The sequence below is a fragment of the Eretmochelys imbricata genome, chromosome 2, assembly GCF_965152235.1.
Source record: "Eretmochelys imbricata isolate rEreImb1 chromosome 2, rEreImb1.hap1, whole genome shotgun sequence".
NCBI classification, from domain to species: domain Eukaryota; kingdom Metazoa; phylum Chordata; order Testudines; family Cheloniidae; genus Eretmochelys; species Eretmochelys imbricata.
This window is the reverse complement of record NC_135573.1, coordinates 228,497,524-228,519,798: the sequence shown is the minus strand read 5'-3', so window position 1 is coordinate 228,519,798 and position 22,275 is coordinate 228,497,524. Positions and strand designations below refer to the sequence as shown.

General features: G+C 41.5%; 1 protein-coding gene across 8 annotated transcripts in view; it reads right to left on the bottom strand.

Moving 5' to 3' along the window:
* Nucleotides 1-2,386: 2,386 nt before the first annotated feature.
* PTER (phosphotriesterase related) overlaps nt 2,387-22,275 on the bottom strand; it is a 34,534-nt gene continuing 14,645 nt past the window's right edge. For 7 of the 8 annotated variants that reach the window (XM_077808164.1, XM_077808162.1, XM_077808161.1 and 4 more), the window contains 4 exons: nt 20,294-20,775; nt 16,732-16,997; nt 12,688-12,828; nt 2,387-3,257 (listed from right to left, as the gene is read on the bottom strand). In XM_077808164.1, coding sequence (XP_077664290.1) covers nt 3,047-3,257; nt 12,688-12,828; nt 16,732-16,997; nt 20,294-20,725 — 1,050 coding nt within the window. In that variant the 5' untranslated portion in view covers nt 20,726-20,775 and the 3' untranslated portion in view covers nt 2,387-3,046. Of the gene's footprint in view, nt 3,258-10,758; nt 11,065-12,687; nt 12,829-16,731; nt 16,998-20,293; nt 20,776-22,275 lie in introns of those variants that run through there. The other variant, XM_077808165.1, reaches the window with a different exon arrangement.

The following is a 22,275-nucleotide window of genomic DNA, read 5'->3' as shown; positions in this document are numbered from 1 at the left end:
CTATGATGCCTGGAGTCCACTCATAGTGAGGAATGAGTTTACAATAAAAGGAAGAGGTAATTGAAATGCTTCTTCTCTCCAAAGGAATTGTTTGCCTTGTACTTTTGTTATCCTTCTATCTAGAACTAGAAACTAATAAGTTTCAAGCCTTAACTCTTAATTTCCCTGCTTTGTGAGTGTAGGTCAGGCCTTTTAAATGATTTCCACCCATTCGTTTAGTTTAAATTTCCTTTCCCGCCCCTTAATTTTATTCTAAGAGAGAAAGACAGAAGAAACAATTCAATGAAAATATAAGAGATGATATAACAAACTGCCTATATTTGGACCAAATCCTGGGTCCACTGAAGCCAACTGCAAAACTCCCATTTGGCTTTTAATATGTAAACAGATTTGGCTCTTAATATGTAAACATTTGTAAATACATATGTTTAGACAATTTAACAAACCCGTTCTTGATGGTTTGTTGTGTAAATACTGTTTTAGCAAATCTAACATCCACGCTCCCAGGCCAGGCCAGAATAATTTCTTTGCTGCAATTAGTCTTCAGTGTAAATCTGTAGTTACTACTTTTGTTTAACAAAAGATTATTTATGACTTGACATACTACAAAGAGTCAACTGGAGTCCTTACATAGAACATTGTGAGAAAACCACTGGCCAAAATCCTGCTCAGCTTATTTATGCAACCAGTCTTGCTGAAGTCAGTGTGGATACTTGCATGAGAGTGGGATTTGGGCCCTATGTGATGATGCCATAACACAGTACCTGTTACAAGGTATTGCATTCGTTTGTAGTATGGTGTGACGGAAATTAACAGATAAGCATATTACCAAATATGAAAACCAGTTATGCAAAGAGAGAAACAGATTTTCAAATGCAAAAAACTGTGTATTAAAACCTATTTTTCTTGTATCTATATATCTATATCTCAAAAAGGCTTACTCAGTATAATAGACTAATGGCCTGGAGAATTACATTGTAAAAACATGCTTTTCAGTTATAGTTCTACAAAAATCTTTTACAATCAGTAATAGCAGCAATATCAGTAATACCTCTATAAAAAGGATTTTTATTTAGAAATTATGTTTTTATTTTTTAATTGCTCCCATGTTGATACTTGCAAGTTTAAGTCTAAAGCAAAATTATAGCAGGAATACATAACAGAACCTTTACAGTAAGGTCAAAATAATTACGTCACTACCTGCTGTAATGTTTATGCAGTATAGATCTTAGATTACATTCATGGCAGAATAAAAATACTATTTGTATAAATTGCTATGCAGTAGTGAGAGACCAGACCTAGTTTTTCTGTTTTACATAATCTGCCCCATGCAACTTACTCTAATCTACCAAGGGAAGGGGACAAACTGAGATTTGTCATATACTAAAGTGTCAAATATTCGCCATAATTAAAGAAAAATATCTTCCCCTTTGATTTTTTGATAACTTTAAGATAGAGATTTTAAAGATAGAAAAATCCCCCTAGAAAGCATTTATTTACATGATTAAGGCATTTCTTACACAGACCATATCATTCTTCTGGTCTGTTCCTCCTTTGGACAGCTGTTCAATTCAAAAGACATGATGTGCCATCAGTTAGTCTATGCTCAATACGAGAATCTCATATGTAACGTATCTTGGCTCTCAAAAGGGAGAGTTGTGCTACATAACGGCCTTTTTTTTTTCTGTTTCCTCATTATATCACATCAGTTTGGTTAAACATTTCTACTCTCCTAGTAAAAAAGACACCAACCCATATTTATGGACTGTACTGATTATATGCAATATATTTTATAATGGACACATAGTTGACTTCACATCTGCTCATATCACAATAGCTTTTATTGCAGAGGACCACCGCTACAGAGTGGTTAGCAGCAAAGCTTTGGAGATTTCTTATGTAGGTATCAAACAACAAGGTTTCAAGCAAAAAATCATTTATAACTAGCAATGCACATTCACCAAGAAGTGAACAGGAATACTTCATTACCACTGGACATCAAAAGCTGGACTCGTGAAAGAATAAGCTATTGAAATGAGATTGCCATTGCTAACACACAATCTTTTCTTTGGATAAATAAATATTTACCCCTGTTTTGGTCTAGAGGAAAGAACAAATATTTAAATGAAAAACATATATAAGGCAAACATTTCTTTTTTGAATCATATCTTGACAAACTGATTTGTAAACTGATTAAATCATGGCCTTTGTTATAACTGTAACAACTCATTAAATTGTATTATGTAATATATTTGGACTTGTGGATTTTCATCTTTTCAACATCAAGCTGATTTGCATGACACTTCACATTTTCACTTGCAAGTTTCCAAAAGTTCAACTCAAAATGTTAACATAATTAAAAAAAAAAGACTTCTAAAACATAAAGTTGTTAGTTGTCTACAAATTGCTTTATTAAAAATAGCTTTTCCATGTATTCTTTTACATTTTCATTTAAAAATAATCTCTACAAGTTGCTAATCATGAGAGATACAGTACCTTTTTTGAAATCACGTTGTCTTCCTTCTGTTATTCTGTTTTCTGCAGTAGCTATTTAAAAGTGCCATATTCTTTTTTAAGCATTAATTAAAGAACAGCAGGATAATTAACAGGATCATCAATATTACAAGGAACATCAAATCGCTCCAGAGGAGGGCCATTTAACTGGAAACATTTTAAATTTCCTCAAGTAGCTAAGATGATGCATCTTTAAAAAAATAATAATCCTGAATAATAATCAACTATAGTATTAAATCTGCTCTTTGGAAACAGTTATTTCAATATTTACTTGGGAAAATTCTGTAGTTGTGCTCAAAACAAATAACTCATTCAGGACCAGATTATTAGAGGTAATCAGATGGAGAGATAATACACAAAATTTTTTGTTCTAATTATAAAGGGAAGTGATTATCTGCTCTTTAGGGGTCTTATGAACATCACACAAGTTTTCCTCAAAAGAACCTGGCTTTAAAATGACCACTCTATTGAAACAAATCTGACTTTTCTCAGCAAGCTTTACATACAAGACGTGAATAGCTAATCATGAGCTCTATTTAAAAGTCAGCCACTGTTTTGGGTTCTCAATCAATATCTTATCAATTATATTTTGGGATATGCCTCTTATTAGCATTTTAGGAACAATGTTTTTGAGGATATGTGAATATCCATGACCTCCATATTTCATCAATCGATTCTTAGTGTGCACATCATGAGCAATTACAATTCTGTCTTCATAGCCTTCGTCAATCAACATCCGAATCCTGCATAAAAGTGAATACAAAGTATGTCTGTCAGTTAAGAGTTCATACAATTCTGGAAGTAATACAGAAATAATTAGTATTTAAATACTTTACAGGGACATACCTCTAGTATGTATTATAAATTAAATGAACTATTTTAGGCTCTTAAAAAGAAACAAGCAGGCATGTTTCTTAAATATACACAAAAGATTAAACGATCCTAGATCCGTTTTAGAGAGAAGAAATCCCTTTGGAAGCAAGACAATGTCACACACCTGGAGTGATGGGTGGGAAAATCCACTTTGCCAGGATTTATTACACTGTTTTGCAGTCCTGCTCCTTCAGTGTCAATGGTAAAATTCATGGATTTCAATATGAGTAGGCCTGGCCCACAAGACTAAACAATCGCTTCCTACATACACTGTTCTTCAAATGATCATTTAACAGGGTTAATTCTTGCCTCTAACCTAATACAAACCATTTCCACACCTGTACTGCTAAGTAGTTCAGCTGCATTTACACACTTTTTTTGAGGGATTTCCACAAACAAAGAACATGGTAATGCACAGGGATTAGATAACTTCCAACTGTGGCTCTTTCTGCTGAAGAATCAAATCTCTGGAGGATTTTTGCTCACTCTAAACAGTCTTAACAATACTGGTTTCTTATTCTGCAATCACACAGGGAAAAGCAAAACCATAGGTGTAAATGGCTGTAGCCCTGCGGAAGTAAATCAAGCTTAAATCAGCGGAGGCTCTGACCCAGACTGTTGAAGTTTATTCACAGAATAAAGTATGAGTGGACTATGCAAATAGTAACATTTCTTTAGTGAATTTCCATCTGGAATAACTGGGCTATAGACATTTCAAGTCTTTGAGAGTCACCAATTTCCACAAAGACAAAATCACACAGATAATATCCCACCCTCAGCAGCGTATCTATGGAAAAAGTCAATTAAATGGCTAGTCTAGCAGCAGCTGTCTTTGCTAGTTCTGTACAAATAAAAATGTCAGCAATATAATAGGTGTAAAGGGCTAATAAACAGATTTTGCACAAGCAGAGAGTGGGCCAAGTTGGGACAGATGATAAGATGGTGGCTAATGTCTTTCCCTCTGAGGCCTGGTCTACACTACGAGTTTATGTTGGATTTAGCAGCATTAAATCCAAATTAACCCTGCACCCAGCATGGAGCGAACGGGAGGTACTGGATCTGATCGCTGTATGGGGAGAGGAATCTGTGCTATCAGAACTACGTTCTAAAAGACGAAATGCCAAAACATTTCAAAAAATCTCAGAGGCCATGAGGGACAGAGGATACAGGAGGGACACAACACAGTGCCGTGTGAAACTTAAGGAGCTCAGACAAGCGTACCAGAAAACCAAAGAATCAAACAGACGTTCCGGGACAGAGCCCCAGACATGCAGCTTCTACGCTGAGCTGAATGCAATTCTACGGGGGTCCGCCACCACTACCCCACCACTGTCCGTGGACTCCGATGATTGAGTACTCTCCGCCATGCCTGAGGATTTTGCGGATGGGGAAGATGAGGAGGAGGAGGAGCAGCTTGGGGAGAGCAAAAAGTACACCATTCTCCCCGACAGCGAGGATCTTTTTATCACCCTGACTGAAATACCTTCCCAACCCAATGAAGCAGGAGAAGGGACCTCTGGTGAATGTACCTTTTAAAATATAATACATGTTATAAAAGCAAGCATTTTTTAATGATTAAGTAGCCCTGAGGACTTGGGATGCATTTGTGGCCAGTACTGCTACTGGAAAAGTCTGTTAACGTGCCTGTGGATGGAGCGGGAATCCTCCAGGGTCATCTCCATGAAGCTCTCCTGGAGGGACTCTAAAAGCCTTTGCAGAAGGTTTCTGGGGAGAGCAGCCTTATTCCGTCCACTATGATAGGACACTTTACCACGCCATGCTAGTAGCAAGTAATCTGGTATCATTGCATGACAAAACCTCGCAGCGTATGGTCCCGGTGTTTGCTGGCATTTAAGCAACATCCATTCTTTCTCTGTGTTATCCTCAGGAGAGTGATATCGTTCATGGCAACCTGGCTGAAATAGGAGAATTTACTTAAGGGGACATTCAGAGGCGCCCGTTCCCACTGGGCTGTTTGCCTGTGGCTGAAAAGAAATCCTCCCCACAGTTAGCCATGCGGGGCGGTGAGGGGGGGGGGCATTGGTGCTGAGCTGTTCGCATTTGGCTAGCAGGGATCTTCCCTGATACCAGCCATGCAGTGGCGGGAGGGGAAAAGCGATCATCCTAGAGAACTGGATGCGGGGAAGGAGGTTAGTTTGGTTTCTGCTGCTGCACGTTAACAGGAAAACTGCCGCACTAAATGGCCAACTCAACGGGCTTTGCTTGGTATGGGAAAGGAGGGAGCTGCTGTTATGAAGGTTGCAGAAGCCGAAAGACTATGGCTTACCGTGGCCGCCTGCAAGCCGAATTCTGTTGCCCGGCCCTGCGTGTGCGATCTCTAGCACCAGAGTCGCAGGCACTCAATATAAGATGCAAAATACGACCTTGTACCAAAATCTCATGTGCTCTGTAATGTGAATAGTATTATTCACCGTGGAAGAGTATAGCCATTGTTCTGTAAAATGTATCTTTTTAAATACTTCACTCCCTTTTTTTCCTCCAGCAGCTGCAAATGTTTCAAGCCTTTCTCCTCCGTCCCATAGGCGATCTCAGATAAGGCGGCGAAAAAAACGCATGCGCGATGACATGTTCTCTGAGCTCATGCAGTCGTCTGGCACTGACAGAGCTGTGTGGAGGGACACAATAGCAGAGTACAGGACGGTGGCCGATGAACGTGAGGACAGGTGGCGGCAGGAAGATCTGAGGAGGCATGAGGAAACGCTGGGGCTACTGCGGGATCAAACAGACATGCTCCAGCATTTGGTGGAGGTTCATGAACGGCAGCAGGATCACAGACTGCCGTTGCAGCCCCTGCTTAACCACCCTCCCCAAGTTCCATAGCCTCCTCACCCAGATGCCCAAGAACGCGGGGTGGGAGGCTCCGGGCACCCAACCACTCCACCCCAGTGGACAGCCCAAGCAACAGAAGGCTGGCATTCAACAAGTGGCCTTTTCCTTCCCTCCTACCCGCCTCCCACACCCCACCCAGGTTATCTTGTGAGTTATCTCCCTAGTTTTATAATCAATTAATAAAGAATACATGTTTTTTAAACGATAGTGACTTTATTTCCTTTGCAAGCAAGCTGTGATTGAAGGGGGGAGGGCGGGTGGCTTACAAGGAATTTAGAGGCAACCAAGGGGGTGGCTTTTCATCAAGAAGAAACAAACAGAAGTGTCACACAGTGCCCTGGCCAGTCATGAAACTGGTTTTCAAAGCTTCTCTGATGCGCACCGCGCCCTCCTGTGCTCTTCTAACTGCCCTGGTGTCTGGCTGCGCGTATTCAGTGGCCAGGCAATTTGCATCAACCTCCCACCCCGCCATAAACGTCTCCCCCTTACTCTCACAGAGATTGTGGAGCACACAGCAAACAGCAATAACAATGGGAACATTGGTTTTGCTGAGGTCTGAGCGAGTCAGTAAACTGCGCCAGTGACCCTTTAAACATCCAAATGCACATTCTACCACCATTCTGCACTTGCTCAGCTTATAGTTGAACAGCTCCTTACTACTGTCCAGGGTGCCTGTGTATGGCTTCATGAGCCAGGGCATTAAGGGGTAGGCCGGGTCCCCAAAGATAACTTTAGGCATTTCAACATCCCCAATAGTTATTTTCTCGTCTGGGAAGTAAATCCCTTCCTGCAGCTGTTTAAAGAGATCAGGGTTCCTGAAGACGTGAGTGTCATGAACCTTTCCCGGCCATCCCACGTTGATGTTGATGTGAAACGTCCCTTGTGATCCACCAGTGCTTGCAGCACCATTGAAAAGTACCCCTTGCGGTTTATGTACTGGCTGCCCTGGTGGTCCGGTCCCAAGATAGGGACATGCGTTCCGTCTATAGCCCCACCACAGTTAGGGAATCCCATTGCAGCAAAGCCATCTACTATGATCTGCACATTTCCCAGAGTCACTACCTTTGATAGCAGCAGCTCAATGATTGCGTTGGCTACTTGCATCACAGCAACCCCCACAGTAGATTTGCCCACTCCAAATTGATTACCGACTGACCGGTAGCTGTCTGGCATTGCAAGCTTCCACAGGGCTATTGCCACTTGCTTGTGAACTGTGAGGGCTGCTCTCAACTTGGTATTCTTGCGCTTCAGGGCAGGGGAAAGTAAGTCACAAAGTTCCATGAAAGTGTCCTTATTCATGCGAAAGTTTTGCAGCCAGGGCGAATCATCCCAGACCTGCAACACTATGCGGTCCCACCAGTCTGTGCTTGTTTCCCAGGCCCAGAATTGGTGTTCCAAGGCATGAGCCTGCCCCATTAACACCATGATCTCCAAATTGCAGGGGAACGTGGTTTTAGAGAAAAGTGTGTTCATGTCCTCATCACCGCGCTGCCGTCGCCTCCTCGCCTGGTTTTTCAGGTGCTGGTTCTGCATACACTGCACAATAATGCGCAAGGTGTTTACAATGGTCATAATTGCTGCGGTGAGCTGAACAGGCTCCACGCTTGCTGTGATATGGCGTCTGCTCCTGCTCGGGCAATCCATGGAAAAGGGCGTGAAACGATTGTTTGCTGTTGCTCTGGTGGAGGGAGGGGCGACTGACAACATGACTTACAGGGAATTAAAATCAACAAAGGGGTGGCTTTGCGAGAAACAGAATGGCCTCCTCAAGGATAGAACTCAAAACCTCAAGGATAGAACTCAAAATTGGGTTTAGCAGGCCGTTGATTTCACGGAGGGAGGGAGGAGAAAATGAATACAAAACAAATCTGGTCTATTTCTTGTTTTGATCCACTTCATCTACCTTTATACATCTTGCTGGCAGCAGATTGTGCAGTACGACCGCTAGCCATCGTCATCTCCTGGGTGCTCGGCAGAAGACGGTGCCGTATAACTGCTGGCCATCGTCTTCTCCTGGCTGCTGATTAAAAGACAGTGCACTGCCGGTAGGACTGAATCGCCATGAGACGAAACTTAAAAGGGGAATGACCTGGCTGAGTCACTCCCATGTTTGCCCAGGTGCCCCTGACCTCATCGAGGTCGGTTAAAAGAGCAACCAGGACTACGTTGACGATGGCTACCAGTCATACTGCACTGTCTGCTGCCAAAAGGCAATAAGCTGCTGCTGTAGCAATGCACTAGCGCATCTGCCAGCATCCAGGAGACATACGGTGAAGGTGAGCTGAGCGGGCTCCATGCTTGCCATGGTTTGGTGTCTGCATGGGTAACCCAGGAAAAAAGGCGCAAAACGATTGCCTGCCTTTGCTTTCACGGAGGGAGGGAGGGAAGAGGGGCCTGACGATATGTGCCGAGAACCACCCACGACAATGTTTTAGCCCCATCAAGCATTGGGATTTCTACCCAGAATTCAAATGGGCGGCGGAGACTGCGGGAACTGTGGGATAGCTACCCACAGTGCAACACTCTGGAAGTCGACAGTTGCCTCGGTACTGTGGACACACTCCGCCGACTACATGCACTTAGAGCATTTGTGTGGGGACACGCACAATCGACTGTATAAAAACGCTTTCTACAAAACCGACTTCTATAAATTCGACCTAATTTCATAGTGTAGACAAGGCCTGAGGGTGAAGTTTGGCTGGGGGATCTGCAAAAATCACCTCCTTTATGGCAGTGCAGAAACAGCTTCATTAACCTTCCTGCATCCTGCCACCCTCTTCCAGTCAGCAGAACCACTTTGGTTCCACTCCTATCAGCGTGTTCCTTCCACTCTTGCAAAATGTGGAACCCTAAGTGAACAAAGGTAGAATTCTGCTGCCTGATATACCCTCATGATAAGAGCCTACTATATCTGAAGGTTGTTCAACATGCTTCTCTGACAGCATCTATTGGCACAGAAGGGACTGTCAATGTGTTTTGGCCAGGTGTAGGTCTTGCTGCATTAAGAATGTTACCAAGAGTCCTGAGATCCCACTGGCTTGCAACATTAAAATGGAAGAGATGAACATTAACAAAACTGGTGTTTGTTCATTGCTTATCACTCACATAAACTTTTTGATTCCACCATTTTTACTAGCACTCTACAATTTTGATTTTTCATTATTTGAGTGTGCTTTGATCCAGTACAAGGAACATTGTATTATTTTGTCATCAGCAATATGAAAGTTCTTACTGTTAGCTTGGGGTGGGGGAGGGCAGGATTTATACAGAAGATTGGTTATAAGGAGATATGTGCATGTAGGTGGGCAAAAATCATAGTCACCCTAAATCTGGTAAATAAGGTATGGTTTGGGACTTAGTGTCAAACTGGAGGTTTTTCATAAAATACACATGCTAACATTGTAAGTACTGTAGGTCTGCCACAGTGCAAGTACGTCCTCCATCCCAAAACTACATGCCAGTGCCAGATTGTGTACTTGGCAGAGGATAAGATGGCAGTGGCTGGGTCCACAAATCAAAATTTAATACTAAGCAAATCACCAGATCTGAGCAAGAAAAACCAGATAAAAGAAAAAGTAGGTGTCATAAATATAAAGGGAAGGGAAAAATCCTCTCACCTGTAAAGGGTTAAGAAGCTAAAGGTAATCTCACTGGCACCTGACCAAAATGACCAATGAGGAGACAAGATACTTTCAAAAGCTGGGAGGAGGGAGAGAAACAAAGGGTCTATGTCTGTCTATATGCTGCTTTTGCCGGGGATAGAACAGGAATGGAGTCTTAGAACTTTAGTAAGTAATCTAGCTAGGTATGTGTTAGATTATGATTTCTTTAAATGGCTGAAAAAAGAACTGTGCTGAATAGAATAACTATTTCTGTCTGTGTGTCTTTTTTGTAACTTAAGGTTTTGCCTAGAGGGATTCTCTATGTTTTGAATCTAATTACCCTGTAAGGTATCTACCATCCTGATTTTACAGAGGTGATTCCTTTACTTCTGTTAAAAGTCTTCTTGTAAGAAAACTGGATGTTTTTTCATGGTTCTAAGATCCAAGGGTTTGGGTCTGTGGTCACCTATGCAAATTGGTGAGGATTTTTACCAAACCTTCCCCAGGAAGTGGGGTACAAGGTTTGGGAGGATTTTGGGGGGAAAGACGTGTCCAAACTACGTTTCCCAGTAAACCCAGTTAAAGTTCGGTGGTGGCAGTGGATCCAGGCGCAAAGGATAAAATTAATTTGTACCTTGGGGAAGTTTTAACCTAAGCTGGTGAAAGTAAGCTTAGGAGGTTTTCATGCAGGTCCCCACATCTGTACCCTAGAGTTCAGAGTGGGGAAGGAACCTTGACCATAGGTAAGAGGTACCATAAAAAAAACCAACCCAAACCAATCAATAAACATAAATTTTGAAGGAGATTATGTCAGAAATTATGACTGGGTCAGCCTAAGATCCAGGCAGTGCCAGAAATACAACTTCCCTCATCCCATAACTTTCCTAAAAATTTACAATAAATCTACATGCCTGCTCATTAAAAAAAGAATTTTCAACATACCCTTTGCATATACCTATATTATATGTACATACACATACATATTTATAGCTGTATTTGTGTGACTAGACATACACATTTATGTAAGTTAATTCATACGTAAGTATTGGATCTGAACATGAATATGCTTGAAAATGTTCTTCTCTTTAAATACTTGTACAAATAAATGTCAGGGTCATGTTGATACACATTACACTGTGTGAAATACAAATCAAGTGTCAGGCTATTAGGAATCTGCAGAAAAACAGGAGGCTGCCACTGTCATGGTGTTTCCAGCGTGAACACACTGAAAGTACAAGAAACAGTTTAATCGCGTTTCCAACCCAAACACACACACACACACACTCTCTCTCTCTCTCTCTCAAAAGCCTGCTGCTACACTCATTCAATGCCAGGGAGCTAAGGAGGAACAGCTGTGGCTGGGAGAGAGGGGGGGAATATTATGGATGAGACAAAAAATATTACCATGATTAAGGAGAGACACATTACCCCAGGCCTAGTAGAGCAATCTTTTTGGATGTATAGCTCCCAGTGTTTTCAATAAGAGTTCTACATGCAAAACAACTGCACTGGGTGAATATTTTGCAAGCCCATGTTAGAAAGGCCAAGTGTGAAAAACTGTTGTTATAACAGAACAGGATTTGAGATTGTGAGTGCAAGACTGAAAAGCAATATAAAGAGAGAGAAGATTTCCTATTGTGTAAAACCAGAGATCTTTCAGGCACAGAGAAAGTCAAGTGCAGAATCAGACAAATACCTGGCAGAAAGAAAAGAGATAACAGTCTGCAACCAGACAAGAGAGATTATGTGGCCAATGTAACAGAGGCAGCCCAGGCAGAAAAGTAATGTCCACAAATAGGAGTTAAAACTAGAAAGATATTTCCTATATTTCCTCAAATGATTAGGAATTGTAAAAACCTTCTCATCAAAAAGTGAGGAGAAAAAAGTATTTCTGTCCCTGGGAGAAAGAAGGGATGGCATCTTGCGATGTAGCAATCTGCCACTCGATTAGGAATGACATTGCTGACAAGCAGACACAGGGGATCCCACTCCAAACACAGCAGGAAGCCCCAGCCTGGGCAGATCGTACCCACCTCAGACACATACCTCAGGGGTCTGTCTCTTTTGTAACCACTAGCAACACTTGTAGAGTGTGCTATGCTAATAAAATCTCACTGAATTGAACTGGTATTGGAGACGCTGATTAGAAGCAGGGAAGAGGACTAGAAGAAGTGAACAAGAAGATCATTAAAGAGTTTGAAGAGAAAAGAGTGTTATTCCTTGGATAGGGAGTGTGGTGGTGGTGGGAGAAGTGATAGAGGGCCTAGCAAATAAACAGATCATGCTGAACAGTGGAAGCAAAGGGGCAAATGCACCTTTCATGTAAGTGGCTGCACCTCCATTAAAGCCATTGGTGAATTTGGGCCAAAGTCTTTTGCCCATTTATCAGACATTGCAATTAGACTGGACAATAGATAGTAATAACACTAATTCAGGGACAACTACAAACAAAGACCAGACCGTTATCTAATCACATTTAATCCCTCACTTTGGAGATCAGGATGCTAAAAAAAAAGAGAAACCATTGTCTGTGGTGACATTCAACTAAATGAACAAATAATTATGAATGAACATCTTTAAAATATTCTACTTGCTTAGGTTTTCATAGTTGCGTTTTCTGTAGGAAGAAATATGTGTATTATATTTACCTAGCTAGGTAAGAGACAGAGTTATATTTATTGTACTAGATAGAAGTACCAGCAACAGTAAACTACCATAATTTAGCATATTGGTATGAGCAGTGAGCAGGACCATTCTGTGATGCATTCGAAAACCTGCATACCAATAATTTTCATTTTCAGTAGCTAGTAGTGTTATTGTTTATACTTCATTGCATTGCAGTAGGTACCTTGCAATTCTTTCGTTGTCACTTGGCATATCAATATCGGGATGGAAGTGGTAATGAAGCAATTCTGTACCAAAGAGGTCATACTCTAAGTAGCATCCAAGTTTAGCGAACTCCAGCAGTTTCTTCTCATCAAATATAGTCCTGCAGAAAATACAGAGCACAGCATAAATGTGCATAAACAAGTCATCATCATAACACATGCTGGAAATTGTTCCAGGGCTCCATGTTATATGGACTAGAGCATTTAAGTATGTCACTGGGGGACATCTTACCTCCAAGGAACTAAAAATATTTGATCAGGTTTACTGAGAAATTGAGCTACTGTTTGAGAAATTTAAGTTAATAAATAATAATAAACCAACATATTATTCAGTCTTTTCACACGTCATTTGGAGATTCCATGCCTTTTAAAATATGTTAACATGTAGCATCACAAGTGCAATTACAATGAACTTCAATGAGAAGAAAGAACCAAGACACACACACTTGATAACTGTCCTGTTACACTCATGAGGAAGGAAGGTTTTGCTGTTTGTTTTTTTAAATTCAGAGGGTGACAATTGGTGAACTAACAACTTCTGGCAGCAAGCAAGTCCTCCTTGGAAATGTCCTCTCTGAAGACCTCAGAGTAGGTTCTTCCATCTGTGATAAATTCCTCCGAATGATGCACTGTACATCTACTGATACAGCTGTAATGTGAACTTTCTCACATGGAGGAAGATTTTTTCGGAGGGATGGGGAGAAGTGCGGGGAAGGGTGAAGAGAAAATACTTAACAAAAAGCAAAAACAAAAAGTAAAACAACAATTTACTTTGCAAACAATGTGCTCTGGTCCTTTATTATAAGCACAGATATTTGCATTTAAATAAGAATGTTCACCCACAGCTTCTCCTTCTTTTTGATGCCACAAAGTCATTTTTCTCTATTTAATTACATCATAGTCTGTTGCTATGGAAATGACTGATGTCACAAATTCAATATTATGACTTAACAGCAGAATCAAGTAGGAGGAACAGATGGGCTGAGAGAGAGAAAACCCTTGTTCAGACAAGCCTGTCACCAGCAGGAGTCTAAGCATTGTCAACTGTAATTAATAAAAACAAATGGTTTTTAAATACATTTCACAGTTTACACAAGATAAGAGCTTGTGACCAAATGGGCTTTCAAAGTGCAGTGCAGAAGAAGGAGTGGCTTTCAGTGCCAGCCCTGCATAGTCCAAGGGGCTGCAGTAGCCAAGAGAATGAAGCTAGTTCCAGTGCAAAATGCAATCTTATTTTTTTTTAAACGGCAGATTTCATAGGAGTAATGTCACAGCCATGAAAAATTATTTAAAAACAATTGTTAGTGGTGGGCTCACAGGGGACTATATATACATGTTTTGATTATTAACATATAAAGCATTATCCATTACATACCTTCATAACATATATGCCGTGGATACTGTAACAGTAGCCATGGGTACCAATGAATGCTCACCCCTGTCATGACAGGGCAGCTTTGTAACCTTAATCCCTGTTAGGTGACATGGGCCAGGAAATAAAAAGTTGTATCACTCTTTTATTACAGACCCCTAACACAGAATGTAATAAAAAGCTGTATTGGAGAACAGGATGTAGCTAGCAGTATAGAGTTATCCATGATAGTCTGTTCCTGACATCTAAATAGTACTGTTATGTGTTGAATAAAGACAGGCATGAAGTTTAAATCTACATGCAAACTTCTAAATTTAGGGGACCTGGATACTCCAGTATAGATATGGGCCTAAGATGCTAAATTCATTTCTAGATCCTGAGCTGTACTTCAAAGTTCAAGGTCATTCAGATCCTGTGTTCCAGTGAGAGCCCATCTCCAAGTGTGAAATGTAATGACACAATAAATATCAGAACATGTCATGAGTTGTATCAATGGCTATTCAGCTGATGCTGCACTTAGAACTTTGCAGCCCTGATTCTCCTCTCGCTTATACTGTTGTTGTTGTTTTCACCAGTGTAACTCTGTTCAATTCAATGGAATCACGTCTGATTCACACCAATATAAGTGAGAGGAGACACAAGCACTATGTTTAAAAACAATTTGCTATGTTCTATCGAAGTGGTTACAAAAGTCCCTGGCACTGCCAATGCAAGGTGCTGAGCACTCTTGTATCTACGGATTAGAGGGTTAATATCTTTTTTAGGAAGTCCAAGAAATAAATCTACAGAAGATTAACCACATATTAATACATGAAGAGAGATTGTGTGATGTATATAATTGATTTTTTTATTTATTTGTATAGCATTAAAATATTATTTTAAACATTAATAAAATGTACCCAAAATGTAGATGAATAATTTGGGGCTCTGGTATATATACTGTGACAGACCCAGACCAGCGGGGTACAGGAGTCTGGTCGAAGGCAAATATACTGGCCACTGGATGTATAGTTTTCTGTTCCCTGAGTGACCAGAGCAAGGGCTGTGCTAGAGCAATCAGGAACCTGCTAGAACCAATTAAGACAGGCAAGCTAATTAAGACACCTGGAGCCAATTAAGACCATCCTAGAATCAATTATGGTAGGCAGACTAATCAGGACACCTGGTTTTAAAAAGGACCTCCTGTCAGTTAATGGAGAGTGTGTAAGGAGTAGGGAGTAAGAAGGTGTGGTGCTGGAGGACTGAGGAGTACAAGCATGATCAGGCTTCAGGAGGAAGATCCGGCGGTGAGGATAAAGAAGGTGCTGGGGGGAGGCCATGGGGAAGTAGCCCAGGGAGTTGTAGCTGTAGCTGTCACGCAGCTGATACAGGAGACTTAGCTGCTATCCACAGGGCCCTGGGCTGGAACCCAGTGTAGAGGGCAGGCCCGGGTTCCCCCTGATCCAACACAGGAGGAGTTGACCTGGTTTGTGAGCAATGCCAGAAGGGAAGGTCTAATTTGGAAAGGGATCTGGCCTGTCCCTGACCCACTAGGTGGGACAACAGAGACTGTGGAGATTGTTCTCCATTTCCCCCATGCTGGCCAGTGATGAGGTTAGCTGAGTGAATGGCAGGTTTGAGCCTCTAGCAGAAGTGGCCAAACTGAGGGCTGCTGTGAACCTCTGAGGTGAGCAAATCTGCCAAAAAGCGCAAGACGCACCAAGGCAGAGGAGGAACTTTGTCACAATACAAACAACCTGTACTTGAATTGCAACATTGTGGAACATTTAGTTGACAGGAATCTTCAATATATGTAACAGAATTGGGTATAATTTATGTTTATATTACACCCTTGATGGGGACAAACAATTGAATTGCTGAGAGTCATATGACTACAAATAGTTTTCATTTTTCAGCAGCTAGCCACGTTAATCAATACTTGGACACTTGCCAAATGATTGCCAGCTACACAAGGTCACATAAACCTACTGTGCGCCAAATGGACTGTGCTTCTCAATTCAAGGAGCAGGATACTATCTCTTCCCCGCCCTGTCTGTGTTGTGCTTCTGTTTTTGTTTTAAAGGGGGCTAACATCTCTCTCTCTTCAATAAGACAGGACCTATCTAAAATCTAACTGGGATTTTTTCAGCTGTATTGCTTTAAATTGGTTGCAGAGTCTAAAGAACCTGGTTTGGGGTCTGATCCAGAGTCCAATGGAGTCAATGAAAGTCTTTCCATTGGCATCAATGAGCTCTGGATTGGGTCCTTGGAGGGCAACCTGATTTTTAAAAGGGATGAACACCCAGGAGCTCCCACTGAAATCAGTGGGACTTGCTGAATGTCCAGCACTTTTGAAAACCAGGCCACTTATTCAGGTGTCTTTGTATCGACACAGGATCTGACTTCTTAAAATCTTGGTCAAGATTGCTTGTAGACTAGAAGCCTGATCCACAACCTCTTGGATTTTGCAAGCATACGCATTGTATTCTTGAAATCACTAATCACAAAGCAATACTGCTTGTAGCGATATCTGATCACTGGATAAACCCAACTGTCTGAAGCTGCCATGTAATTCCCAGAAATTCCACTATCTCCAGACAGCACATCCAGAAAAACCATAGACATATGATACCATGGTAGCCTATTAGGTTACCTGTCAAGGTGAGACATGACTGTTTTTGAGATATCAGCCCCAGCCTCCTGCAGAATGCGAATACTCTGGAAAGGGGCATCGCTATTCCTGCCAGGATGGATTATAATGGGGCAGCCCAGCTGTGACTGAGCATGCGCTGTTGCCTGCAGTACTTTGTTTTCACTCTCAGTCAGAGGCCACGAGCAGCCAATTTCTCCTACAACACCACACTTGATGTCTGTTCCATCAGCTCCTCTGAGGATCTCGTTGACGATAATGTCTGTAAGCTAACAAAAATAAAAAGGCAATCCTTTCGTTAATGATACTTTATTTTGCAAAGTATCATCTCTGGTCTACATACGAAGTTGCACGGAGTCTAACTAATGGTGTGATTTTTAAATCTGTTTAGACAAATATATCCAGCTTTGTGTGTACACACTCTTACACTGGTTTAAGCTTGGCTTACAAGAGTGTACCTTGTGCCAAGTGCAAGCTAAACCAATATAAGCCAGGTTTAAACCAATACCAGAGCGTCCACACAAAAGCTTGCATTGGCTTAATTAAGGGCTGGTCTACACCCAATATTTGTAACAATTTAACTATATCTATCCAAGAAGCTAATGCTTTTAAACTGATATAGTTAAATAGGAACAACTGCATAGAAAAGCCCTAAATCAGGTTTTACATCGATTAAAGTTAAACCTATTCAACTCCTGTGTTTAAACACAGCCTCAAGGCGAAAGTGAATAATTATCATCAGTAGAGAAGGGACAAAACTGTAAATTTTTTAAAGTTTAGGGAAGATTCTAGTTGTCAAGACTTGAGGCAGAACCATCAGGCCAAATCCTGCTCTCAGATATGCCAGAGTAAATCTGAAGTAATTTCACTGACTTCTGAATTGTAACCAAGAATAAAATTTGGCCAACAATCTTTCAGGGTGAATTTTTTTTAAAGCAGCCTTTAATTCTACAGAGACAGATGATGGCATGTAGACACCTGCAAACATGGTCAGGTAGTTAAATTTCTTGATGCCATTATTTGCCCCCACAAAAACAGGCACACATTTGTGTGTGCAAAACCGAGGTTGAGGACCTTTTAAATATCTGGCCCTAAATGTTTAAAATGGAATCATGATTTCAGGGCACACTAACAATAAAGTAAACAAGGAGAGAAAAAGGTCTGGCAAGGCTGTATTAACCTAAAAGCTAGTACAGTAACTCCTCACTTAAAGTCGTCCCGGTTATTGCTGATCAATTAGGGAACATGCTCGTTTAAAGTTGTGCAATGCTCCCTTCTAACGTCTGTCATTTGGCAGCCGCCTGCTTTGTCCACTGCTTGCAGAAAGAGCAGCCCCTTGCAGCCAGCTGGTGGGGGCCTGGAACCAAAGTTGACCGGCAGCCCCCCATCAGCTCCCCTAAGTTCCCTGTGTGGCAGCCACCCAGCAGGCTATCAATTGCTGGCCGTCCAGCTGTTCCTCCCCCCACTGCCATGTGCTGTTCCTGCCCTCTGCCTTGGAGCTGCTCCCGGGAGCCTCCTGCTTCCTGGGAGGCATGGGAGGGGGGCAGAGAGGAAGCTAATATCAGGGTGTCCCCCTCCCCCCTGCCACCCGCTTAACCTATCTCCATAGAGTGTGTGTGTGGGGGGGTGGGGAACTCATGACAGGGCTCAGGACAGAGGGAGCTTGCAGGCAGCAGCTGCTGTCTCAACTTCCTGATCTAAAAAGGCAATGTACTTAGAGTGCGGTCACGTACTTAAAGGGGCAATGCCCCCCCGCCCCTTTACATTAATACTTATGGGGAAATTGGATTCACTTACCATCATTTCACTTAAAGTAGCATTTTTCAGGAACATAACTACAACGTTAAGCGAGGAGTTACTGTACCTTAAAACTAGAACATCAGCAAACAAACTCCATGTCAAGTGAATCTGTCATTCATTCTTACTCATTCTCTCTCACGGACATGGACACACAACACAATGGGGTTGATCCTCAGCTGGTGTAACCTGAAGTTAATAAAGCTATGACAACTGAGACTAGCTGAGCATCTGCCCAAATACTTCTGCACTGTAATTTTAAACCTTCCAATTCATGCATTCAACTGAGCAGTTAACAAGAATGGGTAACGTGCAACAGAATACAGTTCTTAGAATTCCTTATGGCAGTCTGAAGAATACCATTTGTGTTGCAATGTTCCCAACATGGGGCTTACCTAAATCTTGTCCAGTTTAAGCAATCATGGCGTGGATTGCTGGAGACACTAAATCCCTCCCTTGTTTAATTAATACTAATGTCAAAACTTTCCATTTATTTAGCTGAATCCTAACAAAAAGATAGACCACAATATCCATATCAATGTATCTATGGAATCATTGATCATTTTTCATTGGTCAATTGCTGCAGACATCTACATTCAACCAGGTACCTGTCAACAGCCTGGACTGGATTAAGCACTGATGGAATGGACTGCAGACTACACTGCATTCTTAAGAACAGCTTGAAAGCTTGTCTCTCTCACTAACACAAGTTGGTTCAGTACAAGATATTACCTCACCCACCTTGTCTCTAATATCCTGGGACCAACATAGCTTCACCAACGCTGCACACACTGTGCTCTGTAAGTCACCAGTGGTCCATGGACCACAGTTAGAGGACTTTTATCCTGTGGATCCATTCAAATTGGCCCACCTACTCTGGATGGCTAACTAAGAAACTCATGTATAGTTTTGAGAAATAGCTCCAGTGAGAACAATTTTGGGCTGCTCCTCAGTTGACCTAAATCATTAAGGTCAATGATGCTAACCTCAATGTAAGTATGTCAGTTAACACTTACTGAGTATCTATCTCTGTGCTTTTAAGATTAATTTTACTCTTTTGTAAATATAGCAGATGTTTTTAGTTTCAGCTCAGATCAGTACATTCACACTCTTTGGGCTGCTCAGTTCTCTTCTGCCTTGAAAAGTTCCCCTTTCCCTTCATCATATCAGCTTAAGAACAGCTGAGTGGATATTTATTATGGTGGTATAGGGATCCCAGCCATGCTCAGGGCCCCGTGTCCTAGGGATGTACCAACAGAGGTGGTCCCCGCTCCAAAGACCTTAGTCAGACAAAGGGTAGGGGAAAATGATATAACCTACAGGCAGAGTGAACAGAGGGATGGTTTGCAAATAGCTTGTTAGTGCCACAATTGTTTATTTACTTTTTAAAAACCTTTTGGGTGTTTAGTAGGGATGGACTAGCTGAAAAGAGGGACAAGGAAAGTAGAGGGAACATTAGTCTATTTCCATCCCAATATTTTGTAAAAAGAAAATTTTCACAGCTTTGCCAGGATGCTGTACACATGTAATCATTTTTCACTGTTAGGTCATAATAAACCCCTAAAAGAAAACAGAAATGCTGACAGATCAGAGTGGCAATACTGGGTGCAGATACAATTTACACAAACACAATTATCATTGTTTGCACAGGTTTTCAAGAAGAGTATATTTAGGTTTTTGTCAAGTTGTGCTTGACCTGTCACTGATCTCCTGTCATCTGTACATTATCAGTAGGGCACTATTTTACTATTTACTTGTTAGTACTTACTTGCTCCACTGACATAGCTTGTGTCTCGGAAGAATGAGTGGCATGCACATAAAACCCAGCACCGGCAATAATGTGGACCCCGGTTTCCTCAGCAAGCTTCTTTAAAGTCTTTACATCTCGGCTGATACCCACGGTTGTGTTTTCCACTATAGTCCCACCACCTGCTGCCTTATAATGTAATAGCTCTTCCTTTACAGCATCTGTTTCTTGATACAGAAGAAGGTTCTCTTTATGGCTGTAGGGATTCTGTTTAATCCAAAACAAGTTCTTCATCTCAACGGGCCCATCAGACAAAGCTTCTTGGCCTGAAGAAGGCGGGACATAACAGCAGCTGTAGTTCATTGACAAGTGTTCATGGGTCATGGTGCAGCCAAGCTGACTTGGCTCCACAAGGCCCAACACGGTCTGCACTTTCCCACCCAGGGAAGGCATTTTTCTTCTTATTTTATAAGGAAAGAATCCAGATTCTAAACAAGCATTTGCTAGAAAAGAGGAAGGGAAATAAAACATGAAAAAAGTTGTATAAAAAGCAACAAAGCTCCTATTAAAATATAGGAATTTCACTCCCAATGCCAATGTAGATTGTTCCTTATGATATATTTTCAAACACTTTGTCCAGTCTAGTTTTAAGATGGAGTTTCCTTTACTCTCTTGTGGGAAACTGTCCCACAGTTTAGCAGACTTCACTAGCAGGGAATTTTCCCTGATATTCAGCCTACATTTTCCTTTTGAACCATTACTCCCAGTTATCCTCTCCATGGTCACTCTTACTGGGATCACTCCCAGAGCAGTTACTGTAGCTCCATTTGGCCCAGTTCTTTCACTGTTTCTTCATTAGTCCATCCCCTCCAGACCCTTTTGTGGCTGTGAATTTCACCGAATATTTGCCAAAACCTTTCTGGTGTTCTGAGCCACTTTAGGCAAGGGCCTGTGTAACTGGCAGAAAGTTGGACCTGAATTCTACCGGAAGGCCCCCTGGATTCTACAGTAGGCTGGAAATTGAATGGCAGATCCAAATACATTCCAGAATGGAAATTTTTATCAGATTATGTAGGGAAATGAATAATGCAATTGGCACAACTATGTTTGTTTTCTCGTTAACATCAATTATTTAAAACTGTTCACACACTTTCAGTTTTCAGTGTGGTACAGATTTTCACATTGACAAAAAGCAGCAGCATTATAGAAGTTGTCAGGGGAAAAGCTGGAGGTTCTGTCAATTAGGCAGGAGGCAGTTGGGGCTTTTGGCACCCGACGTGTGGAAGGAGTTTTGGAGTTGTGATGGAATCCACTAGTTGCACTAGAGGAGAAAGGTGACATTTCCATTATTCATCCCCCTGAGCCATCCAGTATCCCAGCAGCATTTCTACTGTATTTAGCACCCTGTCATGTCACTGTCTGACACTATTTGTTAGTTCCAACCCTTGTGTCCTAGTCCCCTTGCTCTTTGATTGTCATTTCTAGTATGGTGGTTGGCATTAGAAATAAAGCTAAATTCAAAGTTACATTTATATCAAGATATTTACAATGTAAAAAATTCTCATTACAATTAAAAAAAATCACAATTTATTGTGATAACACAATATCCCATTAAGGCAAATGTTTCCTTTTTAATAGCAACCACTGTATGTTCATTTAGGATTCTCTGCTCCCCAGCATCTGTCACATTTTGTCAGCTTGAGCCACCAGCTGAACATACTTGGCATCAAGGCTGAATATTACTTGCCTGATACTTTCCATTTAAAAAAAAATCATTATCCTCCAAGATTGAATATACTCTTTCCATGCCCAGGAATTTGCCTATGTTTGGACACCTTGTTTGCCCTACTGTGTGTGGATTTGGGGGCGGGGGGGGGAATCTCCACCTATTTTAGTAACCTGAGGTCAAATTCTGATCTCAGTTACACTGGTGTAAATGTGGAATAACTCCATTGCAGTTCCTCTGGATTTACATTAGTGTAACTGAGAGTGGAATTTGGCTC